Raw genomic sequence first — 26,451 nt, 5'->3', positions numbered from 1 at the left:
AACAGTAGCCTACTAAGCTCTTCAATGTATAACACTCCCCCTTTTGGGCAACTGCAAAAAAAAAAAGCCAGCAATGGCTGCTGCTGATCCCCTCTGTCCAAAGCAGCAACTGCTGAGCCCAGATACAATGTCCATCAATGCCTCCAACGCCTTCCCAGCATCTCTCCTTTGGGTAGTGCTAATTACAGCCCCAAACAAAATATTTATGAACCTGGGAAGTCCTCTGAATAAAGGACAAGGAGGCAATAATGAATTATGCTCAACATTTGTTAAGCCAGCAAACATCTGCTTCAAGGTTGGGGTGCAAACATTTCTATCAGCTCTGCCATCTTGTCTGGAAAATTACAAAGCCTGGAGGGGAGTATGCTATTAAAGTTTCAGCCTTTTGTAGAGAAGCCTCCCTTCCCCGCCCCCACCACCACACACACACTCTGATGCAAGTGTCATATTGCTGCTGCTGTTGCTATAATGCCATTTTTTAAAGTGCCACTCTCAAGGATTTCTAATTCTGCACCCACGCAGCAGTAACAACCCATGATCAGGTAGAAACGGCCAAGAGCCAGAAGGAAATCAACATGAACAGAGAGCAAAGCCAGAGAACATGCGAACATCTATGTGAAAACAGCTGCATTTAATAAAAGTTTCTCATTTCAGAAATCTAACACTTCATTTCACCCATTTGAGTTCTATTGCCGTACCCATGTGGACTAGAAACCTGGCATGGCCTCTTAAAACTTAAAACTCAGCAAAATGGACTGGGCAGTCCCTATAGCTCATGAGCCACATGCAGCCCATGTAGGTTACAATTCAAAGCACACAGTTTTCTTGACAGGCTGATCAATCTTCTCTTTTCAACTTCCTAGAAGACGGAACACATCTTAACTGCTGATCACGCCTACCTAAGGTCTCTCTGAGCATTTCCTCAGCATGCATCTCCAGATACAAGGGCCAATTTAGAAATGGAGATTCAACTGTCCTTTTTATCCCCGCAAGCAGCTTGGAGAAAGCGGGGGTGGGGAGAGAGAGAAGCAGAATATAAAAGATGCAAATGGCAGGAGACTTTAAGACACGATCTCCCCTTACCATTAGTTCTGTCTCCCTCCCGCTCCGGAGCCAACAGCATGGAGAGAGGGGGGGGGGCGGGAAAGGAGAAGTAAATAAAACTCGAGATTAGATCCCATTCTGGGGTTATTTTCTTTTTAATACCGGTAACTAAATTGTGGTGCAGTTGCCATGGCTACCATCCGTGCCAGCCTCCTCTGCGAAAAGCCACATATGAGCTCACGTGATGCGCTCAGCCAGAAGGCGGAAGGCCACGCACATTCCAATTTTGTAACAATTTGCCATAATAGGGGAGAGATGAGAAGACAGTCAACTGGAAACAAAAAAATGAATTTTTGTATTGCAACAAGGAAGGGAGACCAACGGACCGGGGTTGGACAGCATATTTGCTCTCTGTCACCTTGTGTGTGCAAGAGAGAGAAACAAAAAAGCAAGCCTCTATCAAACCTGAGGGAAGCATTGTGACTTTCTAATAATAATACAAAAGAGAACCCCTCTGCAGCACTGATGTGGAGAAAGGAGAATTGGCTAACAAGCGCTCATCTATGGAATGACAGGCCAGATTCCTACATGGTGATATGTGCAGACAAGCAACAGTTTTAGAATCTTGTGCTGGAAAAAGCTCTTTAAAAGGCACAGGGCATTAGTGGCTATTTAACATGCTAAAAAAGAGAAAACCCACTTAAATTATGTAAAAGAAGAGACTGTTTCCTTCCTGGCCTCCAAGAAGAAAGCAGAGGGTCTTGCTGGTTTTCACCAAGAGTCAAAAAAGCATGCCCAGCCCCAAATCAAGAATTCTCAGGACTTAAAAACAAATGGAGTAAAAACCACCTTGTGACGACAGCTGTATCCAACAAAGTCCTGCTCAGAGTAAACTCATTGAAATCAATGAACCTCAGCTTAAAAAAAGGTAAAGGACCCCTGACCATTAGGTCCAGTTGTGTCCGACTTTGGGGTTGTGGCGCTCATCTTGCTTTAATGGCCGAGGGAGCCGGCATACAGCTTCCGGGTCATGTGGCCAGCATGACAAAGCCGCTTCTGGTGAACCAGAGCACCGCACAGAAACGCCGTTTACCTTCCCGCCGGAGCAGTACCTATTTATCTACTTGCACTTTGACGTGCTTTTGAACTGCTAGGTTGGCAGGAGCAGGGACCAAGCAACAGGAGCTCACCCCGTTGCGGGAATTCGAACCGCTGACCTTCTGATCAGCAAGCCCTAGACTCTGTAGTTTTACCCACAGCGCCACCCGTGTCCCTGAACCTCAGCTACTGATGTCCATTAACTTGAATGGATCTACTCTTGAGTGGGACTAGCATTGGCTAGAACCCACATTTTCCTGAAAGGCAGACCAGAAAATTCTTTTTAAGCACACCACAAGTAGTACACAGTTGCATAAATTACAGAAGGATTATCACAACACACATACAGTTGTGCCAGACAGACCCTGGGGTAAGAAGTGGTGGGGGTGGAGCTTGGCTGAGCCGCCAAGTCCATCGCCAACTCATGGCTTTGAAGCAATTTAGGTCTCTGAAATCAACAATTCTGCCTCTAATCATATCTTTAAAAGAGGGACGTCAAAGTCCTAGGGCTGAGGAGCCTGGTAAGGCCTCCTAACCCATTCCCCCCGCCCCTGGCCCACAAGACCCTAACTGATTTGGGGTTGGGGGAAGGATTGCAAAGAAAACATGGTGCTGACGTGGGCACCCTGATGAGGATACAACCTGCCCCCTCCTCAGACTTGATTTAACTTTTGACATTGAGGATGGATGATAACCACTCCTTATCGTGAGAGTCTAGGGTAAAAACACTGGGGTGGCTCCTGGAGGCAAAAGAAGATTAACCACCCCTGCTTTAAGTGGCATAAATTGCTTCTCTTATCTCATTCCAATCATCCAAAGTTGTTCAGCAGTGCTTTGATGATGCAAGGATGTGTTGGGTGGGTGGAAAGTTCTAGATCATTAACATTTTGGGGATTAAAATTAAAAAGAGGGAGAGAGGGAAAGGCAGAGAGAGAGAGAGATGCCACACAACAACAGCCACAAAGCAGCAATCAGCTCATCAACTCATTTATTGAATTTCAACCTCTGGGCTGAACCAACATGGCCGCAACATTCCAATTAAGGAGGCTCTTTAGCATGTCTTATTGGTTTTCCCTGTAAACAATTGACATCACTCTTAAACCATTCAGCAATCTGTAAATTAGAGCCCCTACAATGCCTGCTTCCTCATCCTATGAACCACAGAGGCCTCACTTCAAAGGCTTGCATTACTAAACATTTCTGCATTTTACGAGTCAGGCTACAGAATGCCGACTCTGAACCTCAGAAGGTGATGTCATTATCAAACCCTGCCATGCGGTTCAATAGCTGCTTTTTGTGGTTTCACTCACTTCCTAAATTTGGAACACAGAGTGTCTTTCGACAAGTCTTCTTCGGAGGCAGAGGCGAAAGGCGTCCCAGGGTGAAGCGAGCTGAACCTGGCAGCCCAAGGAAATGCAGTCAGCCATTTGATAAAAAATTGAGACTACACTGTCAGGAAGGGGACTCGGCTGGGTCAAAGAAGCCCTGAGGGAAGGCATCAAAGGACAGGAGGAGGAGACATATGCACTTCTCTTGAAGGGCTGTTACCTAATTAAAGGGTTTTAATTGATGGGTACACAATACCCCTCTGAAGAAGATTGCAGGTGTCTACAACCAATTATTTGCGGGAGTCTTCCCTGGGCCACGGTGTGCTGTGGGCGAAGCAGAACAAAGCTGCCAAGAGCAAGACTTCCACAGGGCAATGCTGGAAATAATTATTAACGGGATGGAGCTTGGCAATTCCGCCTGCACAAGGCGATGGCAGGGCAGAACAGCTGTTCCCCCACTGCCCTTGAAGGAGCAGAGGCTGAAGGAACAAAATGGAAGCCTTCGCCGTGGGCATCATGTGCATGGGGGTTTCCCTTGGCTTCATGTTCTGTGCCAAGGCTGGAGGGGAGAAATGCCAAAAGAAAGGAAAGCTTCCATGGCAAGTGAAACTTTTGGGCTTTTCCTTTTCCCTTTGTAGCAGAACTCTTTTAAGAGGAGTTGTATGGAGAGGAAGCAATCCAGAGATCCCAGGTCAGAGGGTTTCCAAGGCAATGTTTGGTTTGATCGCCAGTGCAAAAATGCATGACAAGTAGGCGCTATGTAGAGGGGCACAACAGGCACCTCCACGTGGAGGATGTGGAAGAGAAAACTGGTTAGGGGTGTGCTAACTCAGCATGATGTCTCCCAGGGGGTAAAGAGCCACGTGGACTGCCAAATCCATGGTTGTGACTTGGTAAAAGTGAGACAGCTTCAGGCTCAAAGACCTGAGGTTATTTCTGGCAAAAATAACCAGGTTTTTTGCCAGCCTGTTGCTGTCTTCCTTCCTGACATTTTGGACTACAACACTCATCAGCCCTAGCCATTGCGGCCAGAATGCTGGAGCCCAATACCAGCAAACTCTACCCTGGTATTGTGCTGCCCGAACAGTCACTCGATTCTGTTGATGTTGAATGTTTGTTCCCAGTAAGTCAAACTGATTGATTCCTTGGATCAAATTATCCAGCAACACAGCATCGTCTATTTTCCTTACACTGCACAGCCAGAATCTGGCTTTTTCAGGGCAGTGGATTATTGGCTTGTGATGCAGATGACTAAAGTTCCCTGGGTGCTAGTTTTCACCTGGACCAGCTTTCAACAAATACAAATCTACAGACTTTATATTTTTCCAATGAAAGGCATCTCTTGATATATAACCAGTGCATTTTGCTGTTTGAGTCCAACAGAGCAACAACCATCTATACTAGGACAACCCAGTCAGATGGGTGGGGTATAAATAAAATAAAATAAAAGAATAATAATAATAATAATAATAATAATAATAATAATAATAACAACAACTACTACTGATACTACTACTACTACTACTAAACTATGCAGCAGCAGAACCATCCAAATGCTAGTCCTACTCAAGAGTAGGTCTGTTCTACTGATGGACATTGCTAACTTAGGTCTATTAATTTCAATGAGATTATTCTGAGTAGGTCTTATTTGGACAGAATTCATGTTCTTCTGTCAAAGAAAGACCAGCCATCTAGAAGCAGAACCCATTCACAATGTGGAATTGCTGACCTGGATACTCTTGTGCATGTACATTTTAAACTGTACCAGAAAGATGACATTCCACTTTCAGAATTATGCAACCAAAACATGACAATTAGTTCTCTCTCTAACAGCAAATTCAAAATGCATGCAAAATTGAACTCAGATTTTTCAGGATTCCAACAAAGCCACCTAATTTGGCAAACACAATCACCAACAATAGCTGCAACCACATTTCTAAACTCTCCAGCTGCTCTTGTCTCAAGCCACTTTTCCTGCACTAAAAATTTAAGCCTGTCAATTTTTTCTGTACCTAAAAAAACCTTCGCAGATGAAAGACTAGCCTACCAGATTTCTCCTTTGAGGCTGAAACAGTGCTCCAATATAAACAGTGTGGAAATCCAGAGATGCGGGTGAGAGGGTTAATATTTTCTACCCCTTTTTGATCAGCGTGTTGTTTCTTTTTCATAAACTTGAAAGCTTTGCGACAGAAGGATTTGCTTCTGAAACTGGGCAGCAAATACCCAGATCATCAAATGGCACGGCATAATAGCAGGCGCCTGGAGCGCTGGGACACAACGCGGAAGGCCTTGCGTGTCCCGATTCTGCCATCGCAGGAAGGTGAAAGGTCGAGATGAACAACCTACAGAGTTATTATGGGCTTTGCAGAGGACAAAGCAATGCGGGGAAAGTAGGAACACGTGCTGTTTGAGCAGCCCTGTGTGTGCGAAGCAGCCCCTTGTGCATTTTATCAGAGGGCCTGGAAAATGGCAAAAGCCCACCAGGACGGCATTTCAGATCCCAAAGCAGAAACAACAACGACAACAAAGTATGCATTTTCTGTGAAGCTATTGGCTTTCCAAATAAAAGCCATCAAGACACCCAAGCTCTGCTAGTTTACTGTGACAAATGAAAAAGCCAGGCAGGACGTGTGGCCTTTGTGTCAACTGAATTGGAGGGAAATCAAGCATGAATCCAGAGAAATGCAGCTGTCAAAGCTCCAAAAACACCCTTTTCTGGTCAACTAGGGGGAGAGGGAAAGGAGAGGAAAAAAGAGCCATGTACCATATTCAAAGGAGTTTAAAAGCGATGAGGATGTAACGCCCAACTACAGGGAAGGGCTGTAGCTGAGTGGCAATTCCCAATGTCATCTCCAGGTAGGGCTGGGAATGTTTTCTGCCTGAAACCCTGAGGGCTGCCACCAGTCAGAGTAGACAATGCTGAGCAAGATGGGCCAATGGTATAAACTGGGACACAGCAGCTTCTTATATATATAGGTAGTCAATGATGGCCAAACTTGGCCCACCAGCTGTTTTGGGACTACAACTCCCATCATCCCTAGCTAACAGTACCAGTGGTCAGGGATGATGGGAATTGTAGTCCCAAAACAGCTGGAGGGCCAAGTTTGGCTATCACTGATATAGGCCTTCTACAAAATGCAAGCAGGCCTAACCGTCAAACATCGCCTACCCACTTTAGGGAGAAACAACACCTGTGTTGCTTGCATCATGGGAGATTCTGGATGGATCTGCTGCAAAAAAGACCACACTGGCTGTTTTTTGTTGGGATGCCTGCAACATCACCAAACACCTGTTTCTATTAACAGTACAGCGCCCAATGCACCTTGCTGCGTAGAAGCTGCACGATGCTTTTCCCAGAGTGGCCTCTGGATCTCACAATCGTACGCAGTTGTACTTCAGAAGTCAAACGGAATCCATTCCGGAAATCCATTTTACTTGCAAAACATTCAGAAACCAAGGCGCGACTTCCGATTGGCTGCAGCCAATCAGAAGCTGCGTCGGACGTTTGAGTTGCAAAGAACGTTCACAAACCGAAACACTCACTTCCGGGTTTGCGGCGATTGGGAGCCAAAATGTTCAACTCGCAAGGCGTTTGGGATCCAAGGTATGACTGTACTATGACGGTGTGCAGTCAGCATGTTCCTCAATCCAATCCTGCGGCTGGACCTTGATGCCAAGATGATTTAAATAACTTGGGCATGCATCCACCACTGCAGTCAACAGTCAACTCTGTACCACTCACCATCGTTCCTGTCCTTGAGCAAAATGCCATCTCTTTTGATAAGCAAGTAGCAGTGTTTGAAAATGATACCACTGGACTCTTTAAGAGGGAACCAGGAATACAAAGAGGACAAGTTGAAACGTGGGGGGCAGGTTCACAGAGTTTGGGAGACGGAGAAAAGAAAGTTTTCAAAACCTTCGGTTGCCAGCTAACAATCGTGGGTGTTTTATGTTTCTGTGGTCTACTTTTTCATTTGCTGATGCTTCCTCCAAGGCTTTTTCTCTCCCAGTGCCCCCCACATTCTCAGGGGGTTTCATTCATTTCAGTAATTTAGTGCAATTATTCTGCTCAGTGCTGTCCATCTGTGCTGCATGGCCTAAGATTGCTGAAACAGACAGGTATTTGAGACCACTGTAATTGGGTGGGGTGGGTGGGGAGGTCATGTTTGGAGAATACAGGGAACATGGAATATTCTCTCACCTTCCCACACAATGGAAAACAAAACTCTACACTGAAAATACAACATTTACCTTTGTTGAGCCAAGATACTATTAACAATAACAGCATAAGAACCACCTGCTGGATTAGGGAGGCTAGCAAGCACGACCTGAGCGCAACCCACACTGTGGTTTCCAACAGCTGGCATTCAGAAGCATTAGCTCTTAGGCTAGGAGAACATAGATAGCTTTCTCTTCTATGAATCTGTCTCAACCTCTTTTCAAGACAACCAAGTTGGTGGCCATCACTGCCTCTTGTGGGAGCGAACGCCATATTAACTATGCACCAGGTCAGGGGTCAGCAACCTTTTTCAGCCGTGGGCCGGTCCACCATACTTCAGACCATATGGTGGGCCAGACTATATTTTTTTGGGGGGGGTGAACAAATCCCTATGCCCCACAAAAAACCCAGAGAAGCATTTTAAATAAAACGACACATTCTACTCATGGAAAAACACGCTGATTCCCGGACCGTCCACAGGCCAGATTGAGAAGGTGATTGGAGCGCATCCAGCCCCCGGGCCTTAGGTTGCCTACCCCTGCACTAGGTGGAGGAGGACTTTCTTTTGTCTGTCCTGAATCTTAAAGCAGCCAAAATGTGGGCACTTTCCTATCCCACTGATTTCAAGGGGCAAAGTTAAGTACTTGCTTACGTGCCTTCCATCAAATTTGATGGATTTAAAAGCACCTTAAATTTGGATGGCTTCTGTCCCATAGTAAGGTGGTAAATTCTTGAAGTCAGTAACGTGCATGAGAAACTTTAGGGGATAGTGTTGTGCTGTTAACAGGCACCAAACTGCACCTGCAAGCCACAGGCGATGGAAGAACAAAACTGAAGTCAAGCCAGAACAGGAAGCAACTAGAGAAAGCATAGACTACTGTTTCCAGCTCGTGAGGAAGTCCCCTACATTTGTTGGTCCATCTGTCTGCCTCCCTGCCTTCTAGAATAAAATAGAATGGTTGTGGGTGTCCATAGGGCTTGTACTTCTTAACATGGATGTGTAAGCTTTGAATTTGTTTACTTAACAAAATTTACACGCCACTAGATTACAATAAAACCTCTAATCAATTTACAAACAAAAAACCCCACACCTTTTCGCTAAATTGGTGCAATTATTCTACACAGCACTGTCCATCTGTGCTGCATGGCCCAAGATTTCTGAAACACGAGAGGTATTTGATAGCACTGTAAAAAGACAGTTTAAAAATGTATCTAAAAATCAACAGTAAGCAAAAGGGGATTAAAGTACATGCCAACACTGTACATGTCTGTATAGGCTTATCTAAACAAAAGTATGTTTAGCAGGTGCCAAAAAGAGTACAGCGAAGGCAACTGCCTTACATAGGCGGGGAGTTCCAAAGTGTATGTTCTGCCACAATAAAAGACCAATTTGTTGCAAGTATTATGTGCCAGTTCTGCAGATCAAAGTGCCAGTTCTGCAGATCAAAGTGATCAAGTGGACATGTACGGCTATTGCCATGCCCCTGGCCACTACACATTTAACAAGCTGTATTGCTGTTTTTATATTTTGCTGGAAGCTGCTTAGAGGGGCTGGGGCTACCCAGTCAGATGGGTGGCTAATCATCATCATCATCATCATCATTACCACCACCTTGGAATCATTTTGCTACTTTCAGAAGAAGAAGAAAACAAGCAGGTTTTTGATTAATTTATCTTCTAGTTTAAGTAATGAAAGTTTGGGAGCCCTGGCAAGAGTCGTCTCTTTTGCTTTTGCTTTCTTTCTTTCTTTTTTTAAGGCGAGGGAACATAATTAAGCTTACTGGCAACAAAGCTAATCAAAACTCCAACAGGCACAAAGGGAAAAAGAAAACATTTCCCGTGTATCACATCCTCCCCTCTGGCCCCGTGCCCAGGGCTTTCAGTGCAACTTTTGAACAAAGACGAAAGCCACCTAATATGTTTCGCAACAGCATTAGCAAAGGCCCCACCCCCCAAGCAACCCTGGCTGCAAGGAAGGGCTTGAAGAAAGGCCTACCTTTTACGTCAGAAAAGCCCTGTGTGCAGAAAGGGAGAAAATGCTACTGCAGGAGGAAGAAGGCTCTCGGGCTGCCCAACTTCACAGAGCATGAAGGAAATCCCTGAGCCACAGCAGGAGAGGGCAGGGCTGCCCCATAAAAGCTAGTATGGGAAGTGGAAGAGGAGGAGGAATCAAACTGGCCTTCCTCTTTGCTCCAATTAACCTAGGGCACTATCTGCCAGGAAGTTCTCCCATAAAAGCCACTTCGAAAGAGGCAAGAATGGAAGCATTTCTTGAAGTAGATCTATTCCAAAACAACTGAAAGGATGTTCTGTGCAACAAAGTGGATGGGGTGTCCCAGGCTGGCGCAAGGAGCAGTGGAGGCTGGTGTCTTAGAGCAAATGGGGCATTGCCCCACCAACCTCCGTGTGCCCACTAATTCAGCTCCCACCTGCCTGACTTCTTACTTTCAACCATGCCCAGCACCGACTGTCACTTCCCTCTTCCTTCCTTGCAGGGTTTTCTCAAGAAGGAGGTGGTTGGAGGCAAAAAGCCAGAGTTAGCTGGCTCTGCCTGCGTTCACTCTGGCTCTACCTACTGTTAGCCTCCTTGCCTTCAGTCCTAACAGTCCCAATGGCCAACAGCCACTATTGGCAATGAGAGTCGTCCTGAAAAGAGCAGAGTCCGGGGCAAGTCTCCTGGGCAAGCTGTGGGCTGGCTCATCAGCCATGTTGGAGATTGGTATTTGCCAAACTTTCTACACACCCTTTCCTTCCTTCTTCTCCTAATTCCCCTAAGAAAATGAGAGGGTAGGAAGGGGGAAAATGTTTTCCAAAAAAAGCCAACAGAGGACTTTATTTTACCCTCCATGTCACCAGTTGTTCAAAATATGCTGGGACCAATCAAAATGGTGCCAGCCTATTCTGAAAGGTGCCTTACCCCTTATGTTGAGGCTGGCCACACCCAAAAGACACAGCTTCTTCTCCAATGTTGTGCTATTCCAAGTGGTCATGTAATACATCAGTGATGGCCAAACTTGGCCCTCCAGCTGTTTTGGGACTACAACTCCCATCATCCCTAGCTAACAGACTTTGTAGTCCCAAAACAGCTGGAGGGCCAAGTTTGGCCATCACTGTAATACATGAACATATAAGGCCACCTATCCTAACCTAGCCCCCTCCAGATGCTCTGAGCTACAGCTCCCAACAGTGGTGGCTGGGGCTGAAGAGAGATGTAGGTCCAAAATCTGAAGGGCATCAGGTTGTCAAAAGCTGATCTAAGGAAGCTTTTTATAAAGGCACAGTTTTCGCCCAAGCACAGCCCCTATAATGAACCTTAACAAGGCGACTCACTAACTGCAGAGGCCTCCGCTGATGTGTAGCCAAACAGCTGAAGGATCCTCCCTACCAGCCAGGAATGCAAACTATGCTTCAAGGGTCATGCTGAGATGTTTCAAACAGGAAGGAAGGAGACTTGCCTAAAAAACTGAAAATGCATTATCCTTCTGAGACCATGCATCTTATTTCCTCAAACTGTGCAGGAGATGGGTACACATTTTCAGGCAGGTGAAAGAGAAAAGGGCCACTTAGGACTTCCTTATCTTAGCTGAAAGTGGAGAGGTCTCTCTTTTTGTCTAAGCGGGCAAAATATACTGGATCAGCTTGGAATATAAAAGGAGACATTTGCAGAGGGCCAACTGTAGCTCCCCAGGAACAGAGGGGGTGCCTCTTCGGCAAGTGATGAGGGAGCACACTTTGAAGATGGTTCAGAGGGCAATTGCTTGTCAAACTTCCTACTCTCAGGACGCTGTTTTCATATTGACCTGTCTACCGAAGAGTCCATTTATGTGCCTACTGGGATATCCCTGGAGATGGTAGAAGATTCCAAGTTTACACTGCCTGCTGGCCATGCCATAGGAAGCTCCTTAGAATGAGTCAGCTCAGTACTGTCTACAAAGACTGGCAGCAGCAGCTCTACCAGTGGTTGCTAGGGACTGAACAAAGGACCTTCTGCATGACAAGCGTGTGCAATATCACTGACCTAAGGCCCTTCCCTAATGGCCATGAGAGTCACAGGAACAAAGCATATGCCTTAAGACTGCTGCTTCAGTCCTTAGGACTCTCCAGATATATGGGACCCAAACACAGTTGTACCGTTGACAAAATTCACATTGTACAACATTAAAAGACAATACAAGAAATAAAAGCAGCAATAAAAATACAACTAAAGATCAGCATATTTAATGTGATATATAAGCCGTCTCCCCTCTTTAAACACAAATTCACAGACAAGCCGCAGACCACTGGGGATCACAGTCTGGGAACCCCCAGCATAGAAGGCAGATGCACAAGTTTCCAAAATATATAGTAGAAGATGTAACAATATTAGGAACCACGAAGGAATTACTGAAAGAGCATTTCAAAATGCTAAAAGTGAAAGTGTGTGTGTGTGTGTGTGTGTGTGTGCAAAAACCAGGCAGCGGGGCATCGATTTCCCCTACAGAATTTGGCTCTGCTCTCCCAAGTAAGTACCTGCCTCTCCCAGAAACCAGCAGCAGAGTCATTGGCTCACAGCACAGGCAAGATGCAATCTGCTAATGGCTCCCCTCTTGCTTGCAATAATATTTTACTTCTAGCACACAGTAAACCTGATGAACAAAAGCAAACATCATGGTTTCAATCTCCTAAGTAAACTAGAAAACAGAGCTGCTGCATAAATAGCTGGCTTGATTTACTGCCCGTGGTAAACAGAGCTAGCAGAATCCAATGTTGGCACCAGAAGGCCGGCTCCTGTTTTATGATTTCGGGGACAACTGCATCTGGAAATATATTTCGGGGCACGGGAGGGGCTACTCAAGCAGGGCAGCAGCCAAGAGGTTAAAGAACTTGGCTCTGCTCCCGGAGGCTGCAGGGGACAGGCGCTTGCTTTCTCTCACATCAAATGGCTGCCTCCAACTCAACTGAGCCCCAGTAGCTCACCATCATAGTCTTTGAAAGTCCATAAACAAGTGTAACCAGCATGCAACATACCAGAAATATCTTTACCAACCTGCTCCAAATAAGCAGCTTGGCTAAGGGTAAACTTTTGTCACTGTAAAAATTGCAAACAATTTAAGATGACATGGTTCCATACTAGACAACCTGGGTATTTTTAATTCTCTGCAGATTCTTTTTTTCATATGTGCATGGATAACCAATGGTTCCCCTTCTAAATGTTGTGGACTCCAACTCCCATCATTCCCCGCTAGCATGGCAAATAGCCAGGGATGGTGGGAAATGCAGTCTGAAAAAACCTGGAGGGAACCACGTTGGCCACCCATGCAGTAAACTATATGCATGTTTAATTCTTTTCTGTCTCTTTTTAATACTTCTATGTTATTAAGGCGTACTTCCTTGTCTTGTTTGCTTAATCCCTCACTGAAATCTCTCCAGAGGGATTGGTTCAATCTCTCTGTGGTGGAACGTCGCTTTTCCGCCTCCACTGGCACAAATTTGCTTTTTTCCATCTGTATCCAGCAGTGCATTGAGGTAGAAGTGGTGGAAACAAGGCTGTAAGCCTTTTGGATATGCGTAGTCTCAAGGTGGGAAGATGCATACCTGCCAGGCCCATTCAGAACACCTGTGCAAGGCAAAACTTGAAAGCCAAAGACTTGCTGGCCAAAAATAGCACTGGAATTGCATACTCGGCTGAAGTTTTAAGCTATGAAGTCATACTCAGCACAAGCAAGCAGAGTCTATGCGCATGGCAGTTTTACACAAGTTGTCAGAATGCGGGTTTTCAAGCAAACCCATTCTTGCTATCAGCTAACATGGTAGGTAGATTATCAGCTTTAACAATCAGATCCTCACCCCATTTTGAACCCAGAAAAATCTGGAGAAAATACCTTCAGCTTAACTGCTTTCAAGGCATCTCCACTAACTTCAGAGATCATGCCTACTGGTTCAGCTTTCATCATCTCTCTTTGGTACTAGAAGTCCAAACAAATTTTTTAAAAGTCATTACTACTAAATTTGAGCCTGGTCAAATTTTTAGGACAAGTACATGGTACTGTGTGTCAAGATTCCTGAGGGGAGTTGGACTAGATGACCCTTGGGAGCCCTTCCAACTCTATTGATTCTAGGATCCATACCAGTTGATAATGGAGCAAGAGCAGCGCCATGTGTTTCAACTGCTCCTTTCCATCAGAAACTGAGTTTACGCAGAGAGCTAAAGGCATTGCTTTGGGCAGGTGAGGCCAGCTCAAGAAAGAACCATTCTCACTGACGTAGTACCTTTCCATGGGCAGAAAGTCTTTGATGGTGAGAAGGACTCAAACATGAGAATTTCTCTCTCCCCACCCACATCTGGGTGTTTCTTTTACATGTACTGTAAGCCCCCCCTCTCTCTCAAAGACACAAGGCCTCATCACACCGAGACCTTATAATTTTGGGATGTTCTGGAAATTTCTGTTTCTCAGATCCCTTCATTTGTTCCTAGAACAAAACAGTCTGCGTGTGGTGTGTGGGTCCTTGCTTAGGTGGCACAAGAACACAAGAAGATACCTGCTGGATCATGGCAGAGGCTGGTCTTTGCGAAGCGTGTTTGAGATTAATTGTTTAAATGAGTGGGGTAGACTAGACATTCAGTGGGGAAACATCCCTTGCTGGGGGAGGTGGGGGAGGGGGAGAGATGGCTTTGCAGCATATGCGAACGGCTTGCCAATTCTGAGCAAACCAGCAGGCCCACTGTTGCAGTCTGTTGTGTGGGTGAGAGTGGGCAAAGATTTCAGGAGACAAGATTGATTACGTGACTTGGAGGCCTGCATTTGTACATATTTACACTGAAGGAAACCAAATGAAGAAAAATGGATGTAAAACACACACACACACACACAAAATAGTGTGCATTGGAAGTTTTGTGGCAGCTATTTTGTAGCACTGCACAAGAACCAAGCATTCTGGAGGAATAGCTCCATGAGGCCTGAAACATAGGATGGGGTGGGGAGGATGGGCCTCCCTCCTCCATAAATGATGCCCCTGCCAAGCCAAGAACTACTCCTACAGCTGTTGATCACCAGGCTGGACTTTAATGCAGCATTTCTGCTGTGGCTAAATACAAAAAGAGGGGTGGGTAGGGGCAGAATCAGGCCATTATCTGACTTAATAAACGGAAGACCAGCCTGCAATTTCACAGAAACGAAAAACCCCACCCCCTTCAATATCCAGAACAAGGCAGGCCAGAACGAAGAGGAGCAGAAGTAGGGGCTGTTTATGTTGGCAGCTGATTCCAGCCCTAATGGGAAATTTCAGCTTTGGTTGCATCAGGAAGAGAGGGGAGAGAGGGAGGGAGATGGAAAGGGAGGGAGAGAGCAAGTTATTAAGGTGGGGTGGGGGAGAGAAGGTATGGTATTTGAAGAGCAGTAGCAACAACAAAAATGCTTACATGGCAAGTGAGAAAATTAAGTGCCAAGGCCCTGACGCTATATTAATATGCCTCATCATTAGGGAAACAAACCTTCTAAACAAAAATAAAGACTTCCTGTGGGAAAGCAGGGCAAGAGGGTTGTGTCCATACTGTCTATGCACAATTAAGGCTTTGCTCCCTGCATTAAAAAAAGAAAAAAAGAAGTGTTATGAGATCCACAGTTAAAAGGGGTGGGTGGGAATGTCTGAGGTTCAGAGAAAGTCAGGGCTTTGCACTGAGGGGGTGAAAAGCCCTTGCCTAAGCAATTATCCCATTCCCTTCATTAAAGGAAATTTGCAGTTTAAGTGGGGGCAGGTGGTTGGGGGAAGAGGGAGAATCATTAACTCCAGCCTGCTTGCAAATGCACTGCTGCATCTGTTCAGAGTCAGCCTGTGTAGATTGCACAGGTGGAGCTGAGGACCCCAACAAAACCTCCTACCAAACCTCTGTGGGCGTAAGAAAAAAGTACCATGACCTTTTTTAAACCACATGTGCAGCATTGCAACACATCAGAGGGGTGTGTGTGTGTGTGTGTCTTTTGAGCAGAAACTGTTTAAGAAAGCCAAATTGTGGGATTATGTAACACTAGATTAAGTGTTAATGAGCCAAGAATGCCACTGTTTGTCTAGGACCCCCAATATAAAATTAAATAACTCTGGAGGTTGGAAAGGGCAACACTGTGGTGATTCTTACCTCCTAAGGTACTAAAAGCGTCATTTGTTTAGCCCGGGCAACCTGTCCCAACAATGCTGCCCTTGGCCTGAGAGGAAAACAGGAGAGAGAAATAATGCCTTAAAAATAATAATAATACACCTTTGGGTGCAGTCCAGCAACTTCAGGGTTCCACACATCATGCCTCATCCCAACCTGTAAGCTGAAAGCTCATTTGGACAATCCCTCAAAACAAATTCAGACGCAAGGGTGGGATGAGGAAGCATGTGGTACAGTCCTCTTGGAATTGTACCAGTCGAAGATTCAACTCTGAAACTGCGCATTTGGATGCTGCCCTAGCATCCCCATCAATTTCTCTCTCTCTGCACGTGGGAAGGTCACATACCACCACATTAAGATGTCCCAGCCTCCCTGACACGCTAACTTTCTACTTTTTGGTCACTTACAAAACATATAATCTTCCCCTGGCATTTTTGTGCAGTACAATCCCAAGGAAGACTGTACCACTGCCTTTTTGGGAACATTACTTTCGACACACCCTTATAACAGCAATGGAATAAACAGGTACATTCTTAGTCACTGACGCTCAGTTATGGCCTTTCAGGGCCCAGGTGTGAGATCTGACAGATGTTTCAGTCCAATGTTTATTAGAACACAAATTATTTTAACTGTAACATGTCCAGAAACTAGTAACGCAGCAGGCTAGAAAATAAAAATCAATAGCTGCAAGATAAATTTAAAACCTTGGTTTATTGAGAAGAAAGGATGAAGGGAGTGTATCTGTAGGAATATGATCTCCTTAAACCCTAGATTAAAAGTAAGATGACAGCAAGAAATTTAACTACCATTTAGTTTTTTTAAATGGAGGGTGGAAGTGTACAAATTATGAAAATGAAACATGAAAATCAACCTACAGCAGGTGAAAAGTCAGTTACCTGCAACAGCACAGCAAGTAACTATCACCTCCAGGCGAACAGAAACCAACCCCTTTGTAAAAAGAGACAGTTCTTTCCATTCGGGCTATTGAATAGCACCAAATAACTTAAAACAGGTTGGTATGTGAAGGCAGGCAGGCAGGCAACTTGTTATAGTCTGATTTGCAAAGGAAATGTGTAGCATTAATTTATATGTCAATAACTGAATATAAAAATGCAAATGCAAACCCTTCTTCCTCTCCAAGGTTCACATACCCTGAACTATCCCAATCCCTCTAAAATTGTCAGGTTTTCCTACGTCAGACTCAGCACCCTGGTTTCTGTAAGGAGCAGACCAAACTCAGAATAAGAGGTGGTGATGGCCATCAACCTGGGTGACTTTAAAAGGGTATCAGACAAATTAATGGAGGATTAGGCTATCAGTGACTATGAGTCATAATGGTGATACCTTAGCTCCACTTGCCCCCAGGATCAGGGGCAGCACATCTCTGAATGCCAAACTCTGGGAAAGCGAGGCAACTTCAATCTTGTGTCCTCCTTTTGGGCTTCCCAGAGACATTTGGTTGGTCATTGTGGGACTGTGGATGCTTGACTAGATGTTCTGATCCAGCAGGACTAATATTCTTAGGAGCCTTGGTTCCTGCACAACCAGCTCACAAATTGTGGAGTAGAATGCAGAATCTGTTTTTAAAAACATGTCCACCAGGGGCCCACACTAACTGGTGAGAGGTCCCCTTGCCACACTTGAAAAGCAAATATAGCAGATACATAGGATGTGGGAGTCCTCCCTCCCTCTATTGAATTATAGAAGTGTAAGAGTTGGGAGGGACCCCGAGGAACATCTAGTCTGATGCCCTACAATGCAGGAATCTCAACTAAAGCAACCATGACAGAAGGCCATCCAACCTCTGCTTAAAAACCTCCAAGGAAGTCCACCACCTCTGGAGGGAGACTTTTCCACTATCAAACAGCTCTTAGTGTCAGAAAGCTCTTCCTGGTGTTTAGTTGGAATCTCCTTTCTTGTAACTTGAAGCCCTAGGTTCAGGTCCTAACCTCCAGAGCAGAAGAAAATGATCTGGCTCTACCCATTTAGATATTTGAAGGTGGCTATCACAGCACCTCTCAGTTGTCTCTTTTCCAGCTTAAGCATACCCAGTTCCCTCAACCATTCCTCATAAGGCTTGGCTTCCAGACTTTTGATCATCTTGGTTACCTTCCTCTGCACACCTTCCAGCTTGCCAATATCCTTTGTAAATTGTGGTGCCCAGAAGTGGACAAAGTACTCCAGGTGTGGTCTGACCAAGGCAGAATAGAGCAGGACTGTGACTTCCTTGGTCTGGACACTATACTTCTGTTGATGCAGCCTAGAAAGGCATTTTTTGCTGTGCACTCACACTGGTGACTCATGTTAAGCTTGTGGTCTACTAAGACCCCAAAATTCTTTTCACATGCACATGCACACATGCAAGCCAGGTGTCCCCCATCTTATATTTGTGCAGCCTCTTCCTGCTTAAGTGTGGAACATTACATTTGTCACTATTGAAATTCATTTTGTTAGGAAGCTGCCTTATGATGATTCAGACCATTGGTCCACCTAGTTCACAACTGTCTACGCTGACTGGCAATGGCTCTCCTGGGTTTCAGACTCATCTCCACCTGGAGAGGCCATTGGAAATTGAAGCTGGGATCGTCTGCATGCAAAGCAGGTTTTCTGCCCCTTAATTAGGGCCCTTTCCCACAGCATTGTGCTTGGTTGCTGATGGCAAGGAAATCTCCACTAGGAGACTTCAGGAAGGAAAGAATTAGGAAAGCTGGCACTTCTGCTCCTTTATGCCATGGGTGACTAACATAATTATTTAATTAATTAATTAATTAATTAATTAAATGCACTTATATCCCATCCATATGTGAAAGCAGGCTAAAAAAAACCATAGTAGGCTAGCAATTTTTTGTGGACTTGTTTGCAAGATGAGGAAATTTCAAACCAGAAGGAATTTAAGTTCACACAGCCATTTAATACACATGCACAAGTTCAATTCAGAGTATACTAGCCTAAGGCTTTGGTTGTAATATATTGTGCAGAAGGCACATCCACTCAAGTAGACCCAGTTAATTTAATGGGCCTAAGTTAGCCATATCCATTAATTTCAACTGGTCTACTCTGGAGTAGGACTAGCTTTGGCTACAACTCACCAAAACTAACTCCTCTTCACTGATCTTGGACTGGGTTCTGGGTAAAAGGATGAAAATGGTAGGCAAAAAATTCTGGGGTCCAGGTGCTTAGCATTTGAAGAAGAAGAAGAAGAAGAAGAAGAAGAAGAAGAAGAAGAAGAAGAAGACGAAGAAGAAGAAGAAGAAGAAGAAGAAGAAGAAGAAGAAGAAGAAGAAGAAGTGCAGGCAAATTCCAAACAATATCATCCAAAACAAAATAGAGATCTTCAGTTGTAATGCATTCTAACTGGCATTCCCAAGGTCAAATTCAAGGCAGTCACCACCAGCTAAATTAACCAAGGCCAGGTAAATATGCCTTGGAACTTGCACCCAAGGGTAGAAAAAGCTGGTCCTAGCTGTGTCATGATCCCAACAAACAAGAGCCACTCTTCCACTTCAAGGCTTGTGTTGCTCTAGATTCACTTTCACTATGGGTTGCCCTTCCTTCCTATCCCGGTTCTTAACAATATCAAGCAAAAAAAAGGGGGGGGTCATTTTAGGAGATGAAAACAAATCAAAAAAGCCTGTATTGTAGAGGTAATCCAGTTACTAAAACAAAATCAAAGGCATTATTTTTGTCTTTTTTACAGCACACACAAGAGCAAGCCTGTGTCTGGCCTTACACTCTGTCCCCCCTGCCCCCACCCCAATTCTTGAGCTCTGCCTGATTGAGGAGGCAAGATCAAGCAAGAGGAAACCTGTGGGCAAGAACAGGAAGCAGAGATTAAACAATCCATTGTAGGTCAAAGGTTACTAGCAGATCAGTTACCACTAGAGGCATGAGAGGCCAAAGCTCAGCTGAGACCCCAACACAGGACATCAAACAGCTCGAGCTTCAATGCCCCATCTCCTCCAACACAAAATGTTTAGGCCTCCCACAATAAAAATGGGATGCTTGAGTGGCGTTAGCACCCTGAGTTCTTTTTGTCACAGAGCCCGTAACTCTTCCCTGCTCCACTTTTTTCCTTCTTCTAAAGGGGAGGGCACAAATTATATGACTTAGTCAAAGTCCAATGAGGGTGACTGGGCAAACCTCCTTTTCCCCACCTGACATTGCAAAAAAAGGAAAAATAAAAAAAATACCCATATCATTGTAGAGAGTGAATAATTTAATAGGACTTCGTTAGATACATAAAACAAAAAATATCTGCTTACAACCTATTTCTTTATACATTTTTAGAAAAGCCAATGTTTGTTAGGGTGTGTGTCCATTTCTGTTTTTGAAATAAAAGGATGTAACTTTCTTCCCAGAGCCATTGTCCAATGAGAAAGTTATTAAAATGCAGAAGTTTACTTTTCCTTTATAATCATTTGTCCATAGCGGGGACAAAAAGCAAGAAAAACTCTGCAGGAAGCCTGCCTGCCTGGTGTATGTGATGTTACAATTAATCCTTCACGATGACAGGTCCTCGTGTCACAAAACAGTAGCTCAACAGTCGTATTTCGCACCATGGAGGAAAAGCTCAAGAGTCCAAGTTACTCAATTAAATTAAAACCATGACTCACAATCACAGTGACTCTCTCCCTGCCTGCCTCTGTTCAGAGAAATGAAGACGACATTTTCGTGGCAAAGAGGTTCCACCATGAGAAACCATTCTTCAAGCATTTGCTGAACAATCAGCTTGATGTTGCTTTAAAAATATGCAAGTGTCCCATGGAACAAGAACCCAGGGACAAATACTACGTCTGCCTGCCGTTTTCATAGCTCTTTTCCTACCCAAGAGGCAAAAAGGGAGCCTGTCCCCTCCACAAGCAACAAACAGAAACTACCAGCAGCTCTAAAAACAGAAGCTTCTAGAGACAGGAACTACTAGACCTCAACTGATCCTAATCTCCCCTGCTTTCTAAAAGGAAAGGCATTTATTTCTTATTTTCTCTAATGCAGGCACCTGCAAGATTTTCAGCAAAAAAAAAAAAATCTGTCAGCTGGATGGTTTTGTAGTGGCAGGAACGATCTTATATCGGCTGCGAAACAAAAACTGTCATCTGCTAACGGCTGAAGCGTTAAGTGACACACACAACAACCTTCTGACACAGCCAGGGCAGACACCCTGACCCACCCTACACAGACTTCTGTTCCTCGAAATGCAATTAGAATCGGCTTCAATGCGGCCTTCAAGTTTAGTAACGCAACAACTATCATCACATCATCCATTTAAAATTAGGTCTGAGCTGCGTCCCTAAACTGCCAGCACCATCAACTGCCAGCTGATCAAACACGCGTTTGTAAAGTAAACTGGTTTACTTTCTCAAGTCTATTGCTGGGGGGGGGGGGAGCACGAACACAACAGCTCTGAAAACTCTCCCAGAAGCAGCTGAGTTAAAAGCCCAGCACAGGGTTAAAAGGCAACAGCTTTGTAAGATCAAATGGAGGAATGCAGAGTGCCATAAAACACGAGCACACACACAAACAAGTTACATAAAGTCCATGGATACTTACTGTTTCCTTATTGGGAAGCAGCTCTTTTCGGATCCTGAAGAAGTTCTTCCCATACTGTCTGAGCCCTTTAATGAAACGTTTCTGTGTTTAAAACAAAAATAGAATGTCAGCAGAGGCAAACAGAAAATCTCTTTAACCAGCACAGTAGTTTAAAAAGTTGCCGGATTAGGGGTTGCACAAAAACATGCACAAATATGCAGGTTAAGTCCCACAGAAATTGCAAATTTACATACGTATTTCAGTGTTGTTGTAAGAATTAAGGACACCGAATATAACAGTATCAAGTCTCATCCAGGATTCAATGATTTTTTAAAAAAAGAAACACACGAGAAAAAACAACCTTTTAGAACAAAATGACATAGGCTGTGTGCTTTGTTTGGAGGACTTTGAGAAGGCAAGCTGCTGGTTTCCGTGAAAATAAACGTTGAAAACCTGAAGCGAGATCTAATTCCATCTTAAGCTGGGGGTGGAGGAGCGAGAGAATAGTGCTTTTCCTTCTCTACAATTCTGGACAGAGAATGGGGTTGCTGTCTGAGCTGTGAAAAGATGAAAAACTCATTTCGAGCTCAAAGCATCCAGGTTTCTTTTGAAAGTTTATATATATTTATACACACACACACGTGTGTGTGTGTGTGTATGAGAAGATTTCCAAATAAATCTCTTCCACGAAAAGAAATAGACTGCTTTACTATTCCCCACCTTTTTGGGGGGAGAATCAGTCCATATTTAGTTCCAAAATCCAGGGCTGCCAAAGACTTCCGTTTGGGCTTCTCAAATAATCCAGTTTGGCAATGATTAAAAACAAAACAAAAACAAACCGCAACACACAAAATACAGCCCACCCCACCTCCCCCAAAAACTCAACACTTCTGTGTTTGCAGATTTCTCGGTTCCAACACTCCTCCCCTAAATACACAGAGAATGGGAGAGGGGTGGAGGGGAGAAAAGGAGAGTTTCAAAGTGATGTTTAAATCCGGATTGAAAAGAGAGCCGGAGAAGGAGCAAAGGGTGTCCCCTTAAAAAGGTTTTTCAAAGCGCTCTCTCTCCCCCACAAAACACACGCACGCGCACACACCGATTGCACAAAAATGACTGACGTACAAACACACACACACAAACACACCCTGTGGAGGGGTGATTTCCCTTCTGGGAGGGGGAAGAGGAGGAAGAAGAACTCCGAAGCAACAAACCAGCCGCCGCCAAAGCAGAGAGCAGCTTTTCTCCTTTGCCTGTTTCCGCCGCTGCTGAGAGTGGAGGGGAAGAGTCAAAACCTGGGTCTCCAAGTAGGGGCGTCCTGCGCGGAGGTGGCAGCGGAGGAGGCAGCCGGAGGAGCCGGGGATCGCTTGTTACCCGGGGGAGGCTCTGACACTACAAAAGGGGAGGGAAGAGGCAGCGGCGGCGGCAGCTTAACATGTGATCTGAGCTGGGCTGAGCGGCAGAAGGGAGAAAGAGAGAAACAAGAGGCACCGGGCGAGCTGCAAAAGGCGGCCTGGATCACCTAGGCAGACTCCCCGCAGCAAAGGCTCTAGTAGGACCGTTAGCAAGAGGAGCAGCCGACGCAAGGGCCCCGCAGAGGTTCCTGGGGTACAACAACTCTCATTATTCCCTGCTAATACCACCAGGCAATTGAGTGCCAAACCCATGTGATTTATAAATGCTGCTGCACATGCATTAATGCTGTAGTGCAGGGGCGGCTGCCTGAAGTCCTCAAGATGCTGTTGGACTCCAACTCCCTAGCAGCCAGCATGGCCAATAATCAGGATGGTGGGAGTTGTTGTCCAGCAACAACATGTTGGCCATCCATGCTGTGCTGATTACAACACCCCTGCAAGGCAGGCACCAGCATTACAGAAGGGTGGGCTTAGACCAAATGTGGGGAACCTTTGGCCTGCCAGATGTTGTTGGACTGAAACTCCCATCAGCCCCAGCAAGCATAAGCAATGGCCGGGGGATGGTGGGAACTGTAGTTTAGCAAGATCTGCATGACCAAAGGTTCTCTACAGAGGAAAGGAAGGAGACTTGGCCCAAATCCCATACTTAATTAAAATATGTACCAGTATATCTTGCCTTTCTATCTGCAAGGCGGTTTAACAACACAAACACGAAGCACAAAAAAATACCACCACAAACCCAATCACAAGTCAGTCTTAGTGAGTCTATGGCCGGGGTGGGGTGGGGGGATCAAACCTAGGATGCTGTAAACAAAGATTTATACAAATCCTATAGCAACATACACAGAGAGGAAGAAATATTTTATTCTGAGTTGACCACAAGATAACAATCTCCCTGACACCTCAAAAAACCAACAGCCAAGTGCTTAATTAAAATAGTAAAATATATTTAATAAACTTGTCCAAGTATGTTCAGAAATCAAATAGGTTACTTGTGCTTTCTGCCCAGGGGAAGGGTTCTAGGTCATTTGAAATATCAGCACTGCAATGATTTACATTTGATCCAATCTCTATATTTTAGGAAGGTTTTGGCTGGATTCTGGCCCCTGCAACTTTCTACCCCTTTGTCGTGGTCCCATTGCCCAGTCTTCTGGTCTAGCAGTAAATTCTACAACCTATATTGTGGGAAGCTGTCGCCTGAGCATGCCTTCATGCCCCGAGTTAGTATGACATCTAACCATCAAAGCTTACACTCTAATTAACACATTGAGCATACCCATGGCACACATACCGTATCTGAGCAGGTCTTCCAAGGGGGAACTCAGGGGTTTTGTTCTGCAAGAGGGGCTTGGGATCTTTAAAGGAGAATTGCCAACATTTTCATTATACAAATTCCCAGTACTCTTTTGGGGGAAGCCAGCAGGGGCTGCCAACCTTTTTGGGCCTACAGGTACCATTTACAAACTGGAAAAATGCTCATGGGCCCTGCACACACCACAACCAAACACACATGTCTACTTTCTAAAAATATGTTTCTTTAAAGCCTACTTTCACTGGGAGACAGGGACCCTCCAGGCACCAGGGAATCCTGTGGGTGCCCATGCTAGCAACTCATGTAGTATTGACACACCCAGGTGTTTTCTTCTGCTTATTGTTTCTTTGTTCTAAAAGAGCAACAGACTGTTAGGTAGCCAACCACCTAACAGCCATTTTCATTTTTTGAATGAAAATTCTTAGCACCCAAGAGTGTGAATGAAAAGGCTCATCAGCTGTCTTTATTACGGACTTGTCTGCATATAATCCAGTAAAAGCTATCAACACATTTGTGCTCTAATTTTTATGGGTCCTGAGCAGATACTGAAACTCGGATCGAAACATATTGAGATGCTTGCTCAATATAACCTAATCCCCAGATACAAAAAGTCTCCCCAAATAAAGTCTATTTTTAATCCATCTAGAGATCTCACTCAGAAAGTCCTTCTAAATTTTATGCAGGGGGTGGAGGGGGCCACGTAGCCATAAACACAAACAAGGATCGGTTCGGATTTTGCTACAGAATACGAGTAGATTGTGTTGGTTGAGAAAGATTCTCGTTTTAATGGGAGTGGGTGGTAAAAAAGAAAGACCCTAAGTTCTAAGTAAGCGGGGCTGCCAGAACAAACCACTGGGTTGCATCCAACTTATGTCCTACTAGAGCAGACCTGCTTAAATTAATGGGCCTAAATTAGTCGTGTCCATTTATTTTGATAGGTAGGATTAACACTGGGTACAAGCCATGGATCTCTAAGCACCATGGAATTTGCAGCATTGGGGGGGTGGTGGTAGGTGGTAGCTTATGTTCTTTTGTGGGCTTGTGGGATTCAGTTGGCTGGTCTACCTGGCTCCAGCTAGAAATGTTCTGAAATCAGATATGTCTAGCAACTCTACCTGCTGCTGTGATAGAAGGCCAGAGGTTTATTTTTAAACAGAGGAGCAAAAGCAACCCAAAGAAGCGTCCCTCTCGCAGAGACATAAAACACCAGGCCTCTTTCTTAAATAACTATCAGCTTCCACCTTCCTGCCCTACTGGTGAAGCTCTATTACCCTTGGCTACTGCTCCCTGTAGCTTGGGGACCATTTTGCGGCTTGCTCTACTCTAACCCCAGTTTAATCCAGCAATTTCTGAGGTTCCCAACCCCCAGTAATCTCCGCGCCAAGGAACGAGATCCTTCCTCTCCTGTGCATTACTCCTGTGGTTTGCATCCTCATTTGTGAAATGCATTATGACAGGTTATTTACTTTGGCCCACAGAGTGGGGAATTGCGGTTGCGTCCCCTCCCCGCAAAAGAATTTAACAATTGTACCAGTATTGGGGGGCGGGGAGTTCCACAGTTCAAATAAATGTTCTTTTTTTTTTAAGGAAATGGGCCTCCATTTATTAGACCCTATATGCAAGGGGGATCCAATGCAGTGCCCCCCCCCCAAGTTTTGCACTACAATCTCCATCAACAGCCCTATTAGCCATGCTAGCTGGGGCTGATGAGAATTGTAGGCCACATTGGCCATCCCTACTATAAGCTGCATCACACCTTCAGAAAAAACTCGTCCCCAACTTGCTGGATGTTTCAGTGGATTCTGGGGCACATTATGAAGGGGGAAAACCTTAACAGTCTTGCATCATCTAAATTGTATAGATGCTAGAATCCCCCAATTGTTTTACATTTGCAACACAACTCTGGGCCCCTTCCCAGCAAAAAGCATAAACTTGTCCAGCCTTCTCCAGTCTCCAGAAGTCTTGGACTACACAACCAATCAGGCCTGTCTCTGATCCAGAGCCTGCAACACTTGCTTGAAAATGTAATTCTCCAGACCAAAGTCCACCTATTCCAGCATTTTTTAATTTTTTTATCTCACCTTCCCTCCAAGGAGCTCTAGGTGGCATATTTGGCTCTCTTCCTCCCCATGGGAATCCTGCAAGGTGACTGGCCCAAGGTCATTCGATGAGTTCCAAGGCTGAGCAGGGATTCGAACCCTGGTCTCTCAAGTCTTAGTCTGACACTCTACACCACACTGGCTCCCCCTATTCTCAAAAGTCACAGCAACTTGCAGGAACTAGTTCAGGAATCTGTGGCCCTCCAAGTGTTAGTGGACCACACAACTCCTCTGACCCTGACAACTGGCCGTGCTGGCTGAGGCTGAGATGAGTTGGGAGTC

General features: G+C 45.0%; 1 protein-coding gene across 14 annotated transcripts in view; it reads right to left on the bottom strand.

Annotated features, from left to right (window-relative positions):
* Window positions 1-26,451, bottom strand: part of RERE (arginine-glutamic acid dipeptide repeats) — a 342,723-nt gene that overhangs the window by 46,856 nt on the left and 269,416 nt on the right. For all 14 annotated transcript variants that reach the window (XM_033156259.1, XM_033156258.1, XM_033156263.1 and 11 more), the window contains one exon: window positions 21,368-21,448. In XM_033156259.1, coding sequence (XP_033012150.1) covers window positions 21,368-21,448 — 81 coding nt within the window. The remainder of the gene's footprint in view (window positions 1-21,367; window positions 21,449-26,451) is intronic.

The sequence above is a fragment of the Lacerta agilis genome, chromosome 8, assembly GCF_009819535.1.
Source record: "Lacerta agilis isolate rLacAgi1 chromosome 8, rLacAgi1.pri, whole genome shotgun sequence".
Classification (NCBI taxonomy): domain Eukaryota; kingdom Metazoa; phylum Chordata; class Lepidosauria; order Squamata; family Lacertidae; genus Lacerta; species Lacerta agilis.
Note: the sequence above shows the minus strand (reverse complement) of the source record. Positions and strands in the feature narration are given on the sequence as shown.